General features: G+C 36.4%; 1 protein-coding gene across 5 annotated transcripts in view; it reads left to right on the top strand.

Moving 5' to 3' along the window:
• The window catches only part of prkg1a (protein kinase cGMP-dependent 1a), a 143,089-nt gene that overhangs the window by 33,410 nt on the left and 94,657 nt on the right, over positions 1-15,022 (top strand). For 2 of the 5 annotated variants that reach the window (XR_012335555.1, XM_065296050.2), the window contains exon 1: positions 14,178-14,678. The exons of 2 other annotated variants lie outside the window; for them this stretch is intronic. Coding sequence is in view for 2 of the 3 variants with exons in the window: in XM_065296050.2 (XP_065152122.1) it covers positions 14,374-14,678 (305 nt within the window). In the remaining variant the exon portion in view is untranslated. Of the gene's footprint in view, positions 1-7,170; positions 7,627-14,177; positions 14,679-15,022 lie in introns of those variants that run through there. One more of the 5 variants, XM_065296051.2, reaches the window with a different exon arrangement.

Raw genomic sequence — 15,022 nt, forward strand, 5'->3', positions numbered from 1 at the left:
TCTGGAGCCCTGAATGACTAGACTTTTAAAATATCTTTTTTTTGGGAGGGGGCACTTCAAATGTGGTCACCCTAGGGCACTACAATATGTTAATCCAGGCCTGTATACACCCTTACATGTTTACTAATGTGAGCTACTGGCATGAGCCTCAGAGCAGAGCTCAACATTATTATTCATGACCCTTCCAAATATGGCAAAAATAGACCATTTCATTTAAAGGACAAATCCTAGGGTTGTAAATGGACATGAAAAACATTTCTGGATAATTTTTGCACTTAATAAAGCTACATACCTTCTATGTAAATATTTAACAAAGAACTATTTAACATATTATTTCAATGCATTCTTTGGCACCTTTAAACTAAAGGTATTTACAGTATTTCGTCTTAGCTAAGATAGGAGCACCAGTTCAGGCCTGGTTTTTTGTTGGACTCTTGAGGAGCAGGTCAAGAATGAATGACCACAATGGACATGGGGGGAAAGACTCCAAAGCTAAGACCCATAAATTCCACCAGATGTGGGGAATCTGGAAATGTAGAGTTGAAGATCCAACATGACATTGATTTGGCAATGCCCCTGCGTGCTGATGGCCATGATTAACTCTTCTGGCTAAAACTGTGTACAAAATGATTTCTAAAAAGCCAGCAAAACAAAAGCGGTGAATAGCTTTTTGGTAATCTTAATACCTAATCTGCCTATAATAAAGGATCATCTTATTTAAAAGGTCACTTGTTTAATGCATCACGTCAAATGCGACCACCGCTATTTCTCTTCTAGCAAGGTCTAATAAGACTGCTATAGATGACAGCTGATATATGTGTAAGTAATCACCTCTTTGAGGACAGCGTGTAAAACTCTAAAAACACAGCGTGGATAACCTGAGGGGTGACAACAATGTGAGAAACAAAGGGAATTGGTGAGAAGCCGAGAGACGGAGATGAAAGCAGAAGTCAGTTTAGTTTATATCAACCTGAATCTCCTCATTTAGGGAATGTGAGTCCAGGTCCTGTGAACTGACAGTCAATAAAATGTGAACAGGCAGAGACACAGCAATTATTAGTGTGTGTGTGTGTGTGTGTGTGTGTGTGTGTGTGTGTGTGTGTGTGTGTGTGTGTGTGTGTGTGTGTGTGTGTTACTTTCTCGTAAACCTACTGTTATTTTGTAACATTTCTCAGCCCTTGTTTTGCAATAAAACATCTGGAAGCTGCTGAGAAGGCCAATTCGACCATTAACCTCAGAAAATTGTCTCTTTACTTTAGAAACAGGAATGTTTACATCTTTAAAATGGTTCAGATGATTTACCATACAGTTTAACCAAACTACATTTTGACATTTTATATAGAAAATTTGAGCGGCGCTTGTTTGTGCAAAGTCTTCTCAATAGAGTGCCGCACAGTGGCGGCCGGTGACTTCTCTTCCGAGGGGGCGTGAATTCAAAATATGTGTTCGGTGCGTCATGTTCAGCATGCTGCACATGTGTCGAAAGTGACAAGCTAAATACATGTTTTGGTGAGGTTTGTATTGTGCGTCCTTGAAAAATAAGTCACTTGCCGCCACCGATGCCACAAGGATGATGTATTTTTGAAGGCCAACACGGAAGGTAGCGGGACACTGGTTCCCTCGTCAAAACGCCATTTTTTTTTTAATAGGCTTTTGGATTATTGTAAAAAATAAGATGCGTGTTTAAAAAAGTTCAAAACACACGTTTTGTCCAACAAAATAATCTTTACAGATTAGCAAAATTTTTATGAATTTTAAATTTAGGCTGCAAGCAAACTATGGTCCCTTAACATCAATGTCATCACCATCGAGCTTTCGGCACCTTTTTCAGACTTTATTTAACATATTTAAAATACTCCATGTATGAATTGTTGTTGGGAATCATGTTTCATTGTTTTTTAGATCTTCATCTGTGATGACATCACATCACATCACGTCTGTCTTATCTTCTCTTTAATGGTTGCCGGTCCATCATCGAATTGAATACAAACTTTTACTATTTGTATTTAAGTCTCTGTATGGGCTGGCTCCAAAATATTTGGAGACCTTGGTGAACCGCTATTTCTCTGTCAGGCCTCTGAGCTCCTCTGACCAGCTTCTTTTAGTGGTTCCCAGATCCAAACTAAAATTACGAGGAGATCGGGCTTTCTTACTAGCTGCTCCAAAGTTATGGAATTCACTGCCCCTTGCTATAGATCTGCCCGGACAATTTCTAGTTTTAAGTCATTGCTAAAAGATAATTTCCTAAATACAGCTTATCCTGTATTAGGTGATTAACGTCTAGTTGTGTATACGTTTAATGTTGTAAGTGTTATGTTTTATGTTTTGTATTTGATATTTTATTAGATTTGTATTAGAAATTTTATGTCTATTTTAATGTTCAGTACTTTGGACAACTTGGTTGTATTGAATTGTGCTTTATAAATAATAAATATATAAAATGACGTTTAAGTACCTAAAAACGTCTGTAGTCCCATGTCGCAACTTGTTAGCAACCACCCTTTTTAACTCTTTCCCTGCCATTGACTTTTTATGGTAATCTGTAAGAGATCCACTTACCCAATTTATAAAAAAATTGTTTGTTAATTTTACACTTTGTGTATGCTTGATAATCATTCTGAATCTGATCTTTAACAAAATTCCTTCACAAAAATGCAATTATTTTGCTTAAAATTTTGTATTTTGGAAGAAAATACCCATGTTTAAGAGTTTATAAACAGAGAAAAAAATATGATCAAACGTTTTTTTTTTTTTTGTTTGTTTGTTGGTTTATTATTTGTTTTAAAGCAGAGGGCCTGTTCTTTCATTTGATATATTTGTGTGTTTATATATTTTTAGTAGAAATTTTTCCTGGAAGGAATTTTGTGAAGCTTTTGTGAAAATCACAAAAAATGCTGGCAGGCAACTTTTAAAAAAATGGCTGGCGGGCAATGAGTAAAGACCCTTTAAAGCTTTAAAAAAATCATGTCTGAGGTATTAATGTTTTTTATGTCGTAGAATAAAACGTGAGAATGCTTATGGCAACCCTTAGATCTTTATTCAAAAAACCTACACTGCAAAAAAAAAATCAAGAAAAAATTTTCTCAGTATTTTTTCTTGTTTTTAGTAAAAATATTTAAAAATTCTTAAATAATGATGCTTTTTCTTGATGAGCAAATCGACCCAAGAAAATAAGTCTAGTTTTTAGACCAAAAATATCAAATTTAAGTGATTTTGTGCATAAAACAAGCAAAAAAAATCTGCCAATGGGCTAGCAAAAAAATCTTGAACATTTTTCTTAAACACTAAATTCAAGAAAATTCAAGAAAAATTTGCTTACCCCATTGGCAGATTTTTTTGCTTGTTTTATGCACAAAATCACTTAAATGGGTAATTTTCATACGGGCTGAAAATGTTTATCCATCACAACCTCGCTTTCATTTGCATCAAATTAAATATTGCATCTAGTGGTGATAGGATCACTGACGCCTTGATCATATTGACCGTATCTCCTTACTGACTTCCTGTCTCCCAGATTTCAGAGTGCAGAGGCCGTACTGATCAATGACTGACAGAACGACCTCTCTGGATCTGAAGCAATCCTATTGGGTTTCAATGAAAGAGAGACTGTGTAACTGGAAAGGGATGAGTAATGTCTGCCTCTGTTCTTACACCCAGCGCCTCCCACAAGTCCCGCCCACCTTAGCCGGTAATCCAATCGGTCCCTCAGGTGCACAGCAATCCTGTGCTAATCATTGTGTCATCGTTCACACAGCAGGCGAATGAGAGAATGAGCTCATATTACATTTCTGTGATTTACACCAAAGTCCAATATCTTCTGCATCATCATCATCATCGCCTTATAAATCTGTAAGCTACCTCATAGACACAGCGTGAAGTTAGGAATAAAAGTAAGTAATAAAAGTTAATATTTACACTGATGACCTTAATCACAGGCTTTCATTAATAATATTATGACGGAAATTCAATAAACAATGCAATAAACCATGAGGCTGTGCATTATAATGATTTAAGGGCGGTTTCCAGGACAGGATTTATCCTAGTCCCAGACTAAAATGCAAAGTTTGAGGTACCTTAATTTAAAACATATTGCCTTACATACCTTAACACAATGGATCACAAACTGGGGGCCCCTAAGATGGTGGCAGGGGGGCCCCAGTTTAATGACATTTTATAAAAAACACCAATTAATCATAAATTCTGTGTAATTAAACCTCAGAAAAATAAGGCTACTAACAAAATAAAATTAATTTAAATTTGTTTAATTAAAATGTTAAGTTTTGGAATGTTTTATGTCATAAATTTTCTTTTCACCGTACACAGGGGGCCGCACACTGAAAAAGTTAATATAACTAAGGCCTAGTCTTGGATTAATCTAAACCCAAAACTTTATTTCAGTGAAAAGTAAAAAAGTTAATTAATATAATGAAATAAAAGCAATATCAGAAGACTTCAAGTGAAAATAAAGATTCATAAAAGGTTGTTTATCAAACTGTATGGTCATAAAGAACAGTTAAAAAGTGCATAAATTATACTTGAATGGTTCTGTCACAATAAAGATGAATTTAAAATGCATTAAAGGGCACATTTCACAAGAATTTTTTAAGATGTCAAATAAATCGTTGGTGTCCCCAGGGTATGTATGTGAAGTTTTAGCTCAAAATATCATATACATAACTTTGGAGGTGTGAGCAAAAATGTGCCGTTTTATTTCATTGAAAATATTGGGTGCGTCCTTTAACCTCTCGTCGCGCACTAGCTCGGGTGCGGGATGACGTCAGTTTTTTTAACACTGCTAACAATATTTAGATAGCCTACTGTCTACAAACAATAATAATATTAACATTACTACACATCGTTTAAAAGGTCTACGGGTTTATCATCAGTGTACGGTCTCTGTTTTGAGATACAGATGCTCTAGCATCATAAATATAGTATTTTGTGACAGAAGTCCAGATGACAACATGCAAAATATAAACGGGACTTCTTACCTTTGTGTTGATATAACGATCGCGAATCGAATCCAGTCTGTTTCAGATGTGTTATTAACTCATGAAAACCATCTAATAGAATACATCCAATGACCATGTTTGTCCACAAATGCGTATAATCCATAAATATAGATTTATTGTCCATTGTTTACATCAGATTTCGCATGAACGTCTAGTAATAGAATAAAATATACAATCTGAGGACTATTTACGTTGTATATGAGATTACACCTGCGTTCAAACCCGCGTTCAAACTTTGTTTTAAAAAGCAGGCGGGAGTATAATACATAATATCCAAACACCACTGTCAAATATCTTGACGCCATTCCTCCAATGACTTCATTGAAAATATTGATAAACAGAACGTGTAGCCAATTAGATAACGAATCCAACGATCTTTGTGTGACGTTTTATTTCCTGGTGTGGAAACTGCATTTTATATGCTAATATAAGGATAAATAATAATAAGAACTAACGTTTATGCATGTAAACAAATGCTTTTACAAAAACCCTTGCAAGAACCTCATTTTTGGTCCTATTGACCTCAAATGTGAAACATAACTTCTTAAGACTTGTGGCATCATTGCATTTCTAGGTTTCACACACATATTTATCATAAATATTTTTAGTATAAAAATATTTTTTTTATTACAATGTACTTTAGCCTCTCTAACTTTTTTAATTTTTAACTTAAAATAATTTGGAAATGGAAATTGAAGCTCAAAGTCTTCTTTCTTATTATACCATAGTTATGCTTATACTCCTAGACAGGGATTATCTTAAACTAGGTCTTAGTTTAATTAGGGAATATAACCAGTTTTACCAAACATGTCTTACTAAAAACACTACTTTTGTGCATTTTGTGGCAAAACAAAGGGCATTGATGTATTTTAAGACCATGGTTCTTAACGTTATTCCTGGAGGCCCAATGCCCTGCACATTTTGTATGTCTCTTTTATCTGACAGACTCAGTTCAGTTCATGAGATCTCTTCTAATGAGCTGATGATTTGAATCAGGTGTGTTAAATAAGGGAGACATGCAAAATGTGCAGAGCAGTGGGCCTCCAGGAATAACGTTATGTCAGTGCAAGTTGGTTTTAGTTTGGACAGCTCTTATGTTTATTTTAATCTAGGACTAGTCTAATCCCTGTCCGGGAAACCGCCCCTAAATGGTTTAGTAAAAACAACCCTTTTAGTGAAAGTAGGTCTTTTCATGGTTTGGGCCAGAGTGGGGGTGCTTTTCAAGAGGTTAGAATGCAAATTAGCTCATAATGGCAGTGCCGTGGTTGGATAGTGCAGGTATTATCCCCTTCTGACATCACAAGCAGGGCCAAATTTCAATGACCTTTTTTTCACCTGCTTGCAAAGAATGTTTTACAAAAACACAGTTACTGGGTTGATCTTTTGCACGGGGGACCCAATTACTGTATAGCACTTGAACATGGGAAAAGTCAGATTTTCGTGTTATGCCTCCTTTAAAGATAAGTCAAAAAATATTTTCTCTTCATCTCTGGTTCTTAATCAGAGTCTCTCTCTCTCTCATGAATGTGATGAAGCTGGTGCTTTCATATCATGGCTGGCTTATGAATGCACAATGGCTTACTGTATTTCCCTACAGTGCGCACAGATATGAAATAACAATACTAGATTACCCTAGGCTACTATATTGATGCATGACATTATCCAGCTCCTCAGGATAAAATTGACCTTAGATCTAAGAGTTTAGTAGATACTGTAGGTTTGAATAACTTCCTAAGGCGTCTAAATATTCCGGTTTGTGATGTTCGTGTCGGGTTACACAAAGTTACGTCATCCCTTATCACATGGTCGTGGTGAAGAGGCGCAGATTGATTTTGGAGGCTGCCAGGGTCCAAATTGTTTAATTGTTGAGGCGTGTGAATAAAACAATTTAATGGGCGGTTAATGATTATATTATCATTATTTTGTGGGTATAACTGTGTGGTTGTTAACTTATTTGTTATGCCCATTTTAATGCTTATACATTTATAAATAGCTTACATTTCTATTACCTTTAAGCGTTTAAATGTCAGTATAAACCTTTCATCTCGTTTGCTTTGGGCTTCTGTTCACCCCCCTCACAGACACTCGCACACATTATCCCCTCTCCCCAAGCGCAAAAGTGAAACTCCGCCTATACTGAAGACCGGGTGGAAGAGGCGACAGCTCGTGCCCGGTGCGTGTTTTTTGACGGGGATGTTTGGGACAGAGGTGACCGACAACGGGACCGACACAGACTCGCGTCTTCAACTGTAAACACGTGGATAGATAAGCTGGACCTCCAAAGGCTGAGCGCACCTGGACGCGTGAAACAGTGCTCCTGGTTGATTTGAAAGGATTAAAGTTTTCTTTACTACCTCAGAATGAGTGACCTGGAGGAAGACTTTGCCAAGATCTTAATGCTAAAGGAGGAGAGGATACGAGATCTAGAGAGGCGCTTGGTGGAGCGAGAAGAAGAAATAAACGAGCTGAAGAGAAAGCTGCACAAATGTCAGTCGGTTTTACCGTGCGCGCAGATCGGACGCCGGACGCACCGAGCGCAGGGAATATCAGCGGAACCGCAAACGCACCAGGATTTATCCAACCAAAGCTTTCGGAGAGTTGCCAAATCTGACAGGTGAGAAATACGTGATGTGTTAAATGTGTGCACATGATGCTTGTGGTTTGCACATTTTAAAATAGTTTTTATATTTTGCGTATTGCGTTATTTGATTGTTGAGGATTCGGGGCATGAATGGAGAAACTCATGATGACAGAGCATCTTTGTGTACCTTCAAAGAGGCAGGAGTTGGAAGAGAGAGAGTATCATTGATCTGAACCATCATCATCGTCATCGTCAGCTCCCAGAGGGCTCCGCGCACAGGAAGCCTTGTGCATTATCGGCTTTTAGGGTTTGAACGTGTAGCGCCCAAGAGCCTGTCTGAGGATATTTAATACGCCATTAGAAAGTGCTTTGTTTGACCATATGGTTCCCCTCCCATCTGCCTTATCTTTCTGATTCTGTGAGCTTTTATCAAAAGATCTGACAGTAGACTTTCTAAGGATTTACCTCACAAAATATAGACTTTTTGCTTTGATTCTTCACCATCATTGTCATTTGATCCAGTAAAACTTAAATCAATACATTTTTACAATATTCAGCAGATCTCCTTAGAGCCACATCCATCCTTCTGTATAAATCCTGTATCCATTCTGTGTGGGAAACAGACTATTAGCAGCATCCTCTCACATTTGATTTGCATGCAGTAATGGCCACTAGAGGGCAGTGCTTTGTTGTTTATCTGTTCAGTACATAACTTGAGGGCCATCACTAATAACCAAAACATCTTAATCGTCTTTAAATTAGCTTTTTAGGGATAAACACCCTTTGAGCAGAGTATGTGTTTGTCACTGTGGTGTATGATGTGAAGGATGACAGATGTGCTAATGATTGTAATGTTTTCATTATGGAAGAAGCAGAGGGTTTGTGATTTAATATGCTCTGAGACCATACGCTGATTAACAGACTGTGTTTTTATGATGCATCATTATCTAGATCCTCAGGTTGTCCCTGGTACACATAAAAGTGCTTCTTGATGCCACGGCATGGAAAGAACCAATTTGGCTGAATGGTTCCATATTGAACCTTTGACATCTGGACAACCTTTTTGTTTCTTTGTAGTGAAATGTTTCTTAGATTATAAAAACAGTTCTTTTAGGAACCTTTCACTAAGTGGTTCTTCGAAGAACCAAAAATGTTTTATGGCAAAGCTGTGAGGAACCTTTTTAAGCATCTTTATTTTTAGGAGTGTAATAAAAACAATTACTGCCAGCTTGTTTCTTTACACTCTTAAATGTTCTAAAAGCAAAACCATCAAAGAACTATTTTGGTTCCCCAAAGAACCTTTTAAGGTAAAAGTTTCTAAAAATATTTTGACATAAAACTGCTTCATGATGCCATGGAAGAACCATTTTGGGCTGAATGGTTCCATATAGAACCTTTAACATCTGGACAAGCATTTTGTTTCTATGGTTCTTTGTAGTGAAAAGTTTCTTTAGATTATAAAAAGTTAAAAACAGTTATTTTAGGAACCTTTTACTAAGTGGTTCTTTAAGGAACCAAAAATGTTTTTTATGGCAAAGCTGTGAAGAACCTTTTTAAGCATCTTTATTTTTAGGAGTGTAATAAAAACAATTACTGCCAGCTTGTTTCTTTACACTATTAAATGTTCTAAAAGCAAAACCATCAAAGAACTATTTTGGTTCCCCAAAGAACCTTTTAAGGTAAAAGTTTCTAAAAATATTTTGACATAAAACTGCTTCATGATGCCATGGAAGAACCATTTTTGGCTGAATGGTTCCATATAGAACCTTTAACATCTGGACAATCATTTTGTTTCTAGGGTTCTTTGTAGTGAAAAGTTTCTTTAGATTATAAAAAGTTAAAAACAGTTATTTTAGGAACCTTTTACTAAGTGGTTCTTTGAGGAACCAAAAATGTTTTTTTTTATGGCAAAGCTGTGAAGAAACTTTTTAAGCATCTTTATTTTTAGGAGTGTAATAAGACAATTACTGTCAGCTTGTTTCTTTACACTCTTAAAGGTTCTAAAAGCAAAACCATCAAATAACTATTTTGGTTCCTCAAAGAACCTTTTAAGGTAAAAGTTCCTGAAAAATATTTTGACATAAAAGTGCTTCATGATGCCACGGAAGAACCATTTTTGGCTGAATGGTTCCATATAGAACCTTTAACATCTGGACAAGCATTTTGTTTCTATGGTTCTTTGTAGTGAAAAGTTTCTTTAGATTATAAAAAGTTAAAAACAATTATTTTAGGAACCTTTTACTAAGTGGTTCTTTGAGGAACCAAAAATGTTTTTTAATGGCAAAGCTGTGAAGAACCTTTTTAAGCATCTTTATTTTTAGGAGTGTAATAAGACAATTACTGTCAGCTTGTTTCTTTACACTCTTAAATGTTCTAAAAGCAAAACCATTCAATAACTATTTTGGTTCCTCAAAGAACCTTTCAAGGTAAAAGTTCCTGAAAAATATTTTGACATAAAAGTGCTTCATGATGCCATGGAAGAACCATTTTTGCTGAATGGTTCCATATATAATCTTTAACAGCTGGACAACATTTCTGTTTCTAAGGTTCTATGTAGTGAAAAGTTTCTTTAGATTATAAAAATGTAAAAACAGTTCTTTTAGGAACCTTTTACTAAGTGGTGCTTTGAGGAACCAAAAATGTTTTTATGGCAAAGCTGTGAAGAACCTTTTAAGCACCTTTATTCTTAGGAGTGTAATAAAAACAACAACTGCCAGCTTGTTTCTTTACACTCTTAAATTTCAAAAGCAAAACCATCAAAAAATTACCTTTCAAGGTAAAAGTTCCTGAAAAAATCTTCATAACCTTTTGTGCAACAGAAAGGTTCTGTGGATGTTAAAGGTTCTTTATGGAACCATACCTGGTTGCAACATGATCTCGGAAATCCGTGTTATATAGTCACAAAACATTTGATCACTTTTTCCGTGTCCATGTCAAGGAATTCAGCTTTTATCCGATGTATTTTCCGTGTCACTCCGACGGATTTCTTGTCTCATTTTATGTATTGTTTTCTCATAGTTTTTTCCTATTTTCAAATCATTGTCGCTCGGGGTTGGGGTTAGATTTGGGGTTTGTACCTTATTTTTAAGATTGTAGCACCTTGCTAGTGATGGAGAGGCACTGTCAATCACCATAAGATCAATCAGACACTTTCCTTATATGATTACAATGTTAAAGTGATCATCCGGATTGTAAAAGGCTTGAATTCAAATCCAGCGAACACTTGTGATGCACAGTTGTCTCATCGGTATAAAAAGTCTTGACAGCATAGCATTTGCAACAGAGTAATGAATGAGAAGATAATCATCATTTAAGCATGACACTTTTAAAGTCGCCATCGATAAAACGGAAGTAGCGATCATCTTATTTTCCCTGTGGTTGTGACGTATATCCGAGTGAAACGGCTTCTGAAATGAAAGAAGGCAGGGCTGGACTTGAATTTGTCTATCAAGAAGTCATTGGATCGTTTGAAGTTGGTTCATGTAGGTATTTGCTAATCGCTGCAATCTTTTCCCGGACCCCGCCCACCTGTCACACCATATGATCGGAAGTAAAGAGAGATCCTTTTGAGGAGATTTATGTTTTTGATGAAAGATTATGAGAGCACATGAATAAAAAAAAACAGAATCTCACAGATAAGTAATTTGTAAAAAAATAACACAATATTCCCTAAAAAATTAGTTTTTCGTTTCAATTTCATTGCGACTTTAACTCAAGAGTAATGTTGATTTTCACAGGAGATTGTCCATTGTTATTTAATCTGAGTTGTCGAGGGCTCATCTCCTGAGCAAACATTTGTGTCAATCGAGTTATCGTTTGTAACATCTTGTTGATGTCGTCTAAAAAAGCGCTCCAAAGAGACAAAATGGCGGCAATTGAGAGTCTGTGGCAGAAGCGAGCAGCCACACTAGTCATGTTACAACAGATCCTCTTTCCATCGATCCACAGAGGAAGAACCCAGCAGGAAGAGTTTATAGAGGTGAAATTTAAAGCCTGTTTTCCTGGGAGAGGTTCTTTCAAGGGCAGTGACAGCAAGATAGAGATGATGGGCCAAAATACAGTGCATTAGAAAAGAGGAATATACCTGAAAAATACATTGATTTTGTTATTTCTCACTTGTTGGGTGTTGCTCTGATCCTCTGAGATTTATGACCCTGTATGTTAAAACTACATAAAATCATCCTACATAATGTAAAGAACATTCTGTGAAAATTTAACCTTTATACTTCTACCAGCTATAAGACTGGAATGTGAAGGTCAGCGCTCCTATTTATAGAGGTCATAGCGTGAAAATCTGACTTTTTCCAAGTGCCCCAGTGCTTCTATCAACCTAGAAAATGTGAAACAGAACATCCCAGTAACTTTGTTTTGGTAAACCATTCTCTGCCAGCATATGAAAAGTTAGGTCATTCAGATTTTGCCTGTTTGGTGATGTAGGTAGCAAGTCTTATTACACTAATACTGTCCCTTATTATTAGGGATGTCCTGATTCCGATTGACTCTGAAACCACGTGATCGGGGCCCGATTTCCGATCACGTGGTTTCAGACTCAATCGGAATCGGACGTTACCTCTCGATCGGGACTCGGATACATGGGTTTAATTTGGGTCGAAAAAACTTAATAGAAGTCTAGAAACAAAGTATTAAAGTATGTATAGCCATGTCACTCATCTCATTACAATATGTAAACTAGATAACTGGATACAACTTATGGTATAGTTTAATAAAATAATGTATTTTGATTATACAAATCAATTACGACCTAATTATAGTGATTGTTTTACTAACTGTTGACCAGCTTAGGGAATGCTGAATCAGTATGTTGTTTTTCTTGTTAATTGAGTCTTTTTGGGTAGCCTATCTTATGCCTAGAATTGATTTTTATAACTTCCTTCAAAGTTTGATCAATAGGTCATAATAACATGTGCAACAAATGCACATAGGGTGTCAGACTTATAGATTTGCATAATTTCAAGTTCAGGTTTTGAAGTTTGGGTCAACCTGTGGCACAGCTTTAAAGCTGAAACTTATAAAATCCCATCAGAGGTCCAAAATGTCATTGAAACACACCAGTGGCTTTGCTGTCATCAGTATTATACATGTTACCCCTCCCACCAGAGCCCCCCTTACAAAACAAATCCCAATTTAACCCCTGTACATATATACTGTATATATTTGCATAATTTTTTAACACATCTATAGTTATGCGCAGGCACAGAGTTAGACCCTTTTAACTCCACACGGAAACAGCAACGCAGGTGGCATGTCATCACTTTTTTTACAGAGATGCTACAGAAGTGCTCTGTTTGTTCACAGAGTTGTTGAATGTTAAAATAAGATGAAATTAAATTAAAAATTAGGAACATACTGGATCAGTTTTTTCGGTATCGGTAGATACTCAAAATCAAGTGACTGGGACTCGAGGGCAAAAAACCCTGATCGGGACATCCCTACTCATTATACACTTTCCAACCATGGCAAAAAATAATTATCAGCACAATTGGGTTTCAATTTCAGCAAAACTGCTAATTTGCATTTTAAAGGACACACCCAAAAATGGCACATTTTGCTGGCCCCTACAAATTGTAAATTAACACGCTATAATACATTTTCTGTGGGATATTTTGAGCTAAAAGTTCACATAAGCACTCGGGAGACACCAAAGACTTACTTTACTTTTTTTACTTGACCCCTTTAACCAGGGCTGGCTCTAGCTTTTTGGGAGCCCTAAGCAGATTTTAAAATGAGGCCCCATCATCTACACAACATAGACATATTATATCACAAAGACTATCTGACAATGTCAAATTAACAATATTATATAATATATTAATATATATATAATTTAACATCAACGCACAATCAATTCTGATTTGTTGCTGCTCAATATCAGTCTTTAATTTTCTGACACCAGAGGGCGCCTTATGTCCTTTATTAGTTATAGGAGCTTGTATGGGTAACTCCAAGCATAAAGCATTTCCCAGATTTAAACAAATAACTCAATCTCTATAGTGCTTTATGTTAAGTTTTAATTTTAAATTAAAGCACATAATTTCGCAGCATCAAAAATTATTTAGATGCAGTGTTTTAAAACAGCATCAAACTCATCAAGCTTTTGTAAATTGACTTAACTGTGTGACATGCTTGCTTCTTACTAATGTTTTTCTTTACTAACTTTTTCTTTACTAACTATACTTCACTCTTAAAAAATAAAGGTGCCAAATAGGGCAGCAATGATATAAGCATTTTTTTTTTGTTTCCCAAATGGTCTCAAGTTCTTACAAACTCTTTTCACTATAAAGAATAAAACATTTATAAATATATATAAAACTTTTTGTGCAATATTCTGTGGTTCTTTTTAAACCATGCTCTACAAAGAACCATTTGGGAACTTTTCTGCGTTTTGATACAATGCTGTTGTGTGTAGCTCAACATAAATCTGACATGAACCTGTTGGAACAGTAGTTTTATTAAATGTTTTTAAGTTGAGATCGAAGGAGGGCACGGGGAGGGCTAAGCGTGCGTTCTGACTGCCCAGGAATCTCCGCTCATTCATCACGTCACTACATGCGAGCGCGCGGGGATACGCGCATGTCAGAGCCGTTTCTTTTTCAGACGGATACAGAGAACGAGCTTTTTCCCACATGTTCGTTTAGTTTGGTAGTTCGTTTAAGAATAGAATAGGACCTATTTTACTGGGTAAGATTTCGTTCCTCTCCGCAAAGTGATTAAAAGTGCAGTTCTGTGAGGATTTGCTGGGATTTATTCGGATCGAAAGGGATGATGATGGGGACTTTACGCGACCTCCAGTACGCGCTTCAGGAGAAGATTGAAGAACTGAGGCAGCGAGACGCGCTCATCGACGAACTGGAGCTCGAACTGGACCAAAAAGACGAACTCATTCAGAAACTACAGAACGAGCTGGATAAGTACCGCTCCGTGATCCGCCCAGCGACCAAACAGGTCCAAAACAGTCCGGAGCTGCACGAGCATCAGCGCACCAAGCGGCAGGCGATCAGCGCCGAACCCGCAAACGTCCAACAGCTGAGTCACGTGACACTGCCCATCGTCCCCAAGAGCGCAAAGTAGGTTCATATTATTAAATGTAGCAAAGAAAGATTACGTTTAATTACCTCAAACGCAACATTATATTAAATCTATACGAACCATCAATATTTAAATTACACTGTTTAAGTACTGCGCACCAAAATGCATACTTAAACTGCCTTATACAAGTATCATCTAGTGCGTAGAAATAGTAAGTACGCGTAATGCTAGCTATCTCTTATTTACTATATTATGTAATTTATTAATTCATAGAAGCACATCACTTATTTAATTTCTTAATTCGGCTACATTATTATACATTCAATAATTCATCTTACTGACACGCATTTGAATTGTAGGTTGCCATTGCAAAATGATAATT

The sequence above is a fragment of the Paramisgurnus dabryanus genome, chromosome 20, assembly GCF_030506205.2.
Source record: "Paramisgurnus dabryanus chromosome 20, PD_genome_1.1, whole genome shotgun sequence".
Classification (NCBI taxonomy): Eukaryota; Metazoa; Chordata; class Actinopteri; order Cypriniformes; family Cobitidae; genus Paramisgurnus; species Paramisgurnus dabryanus.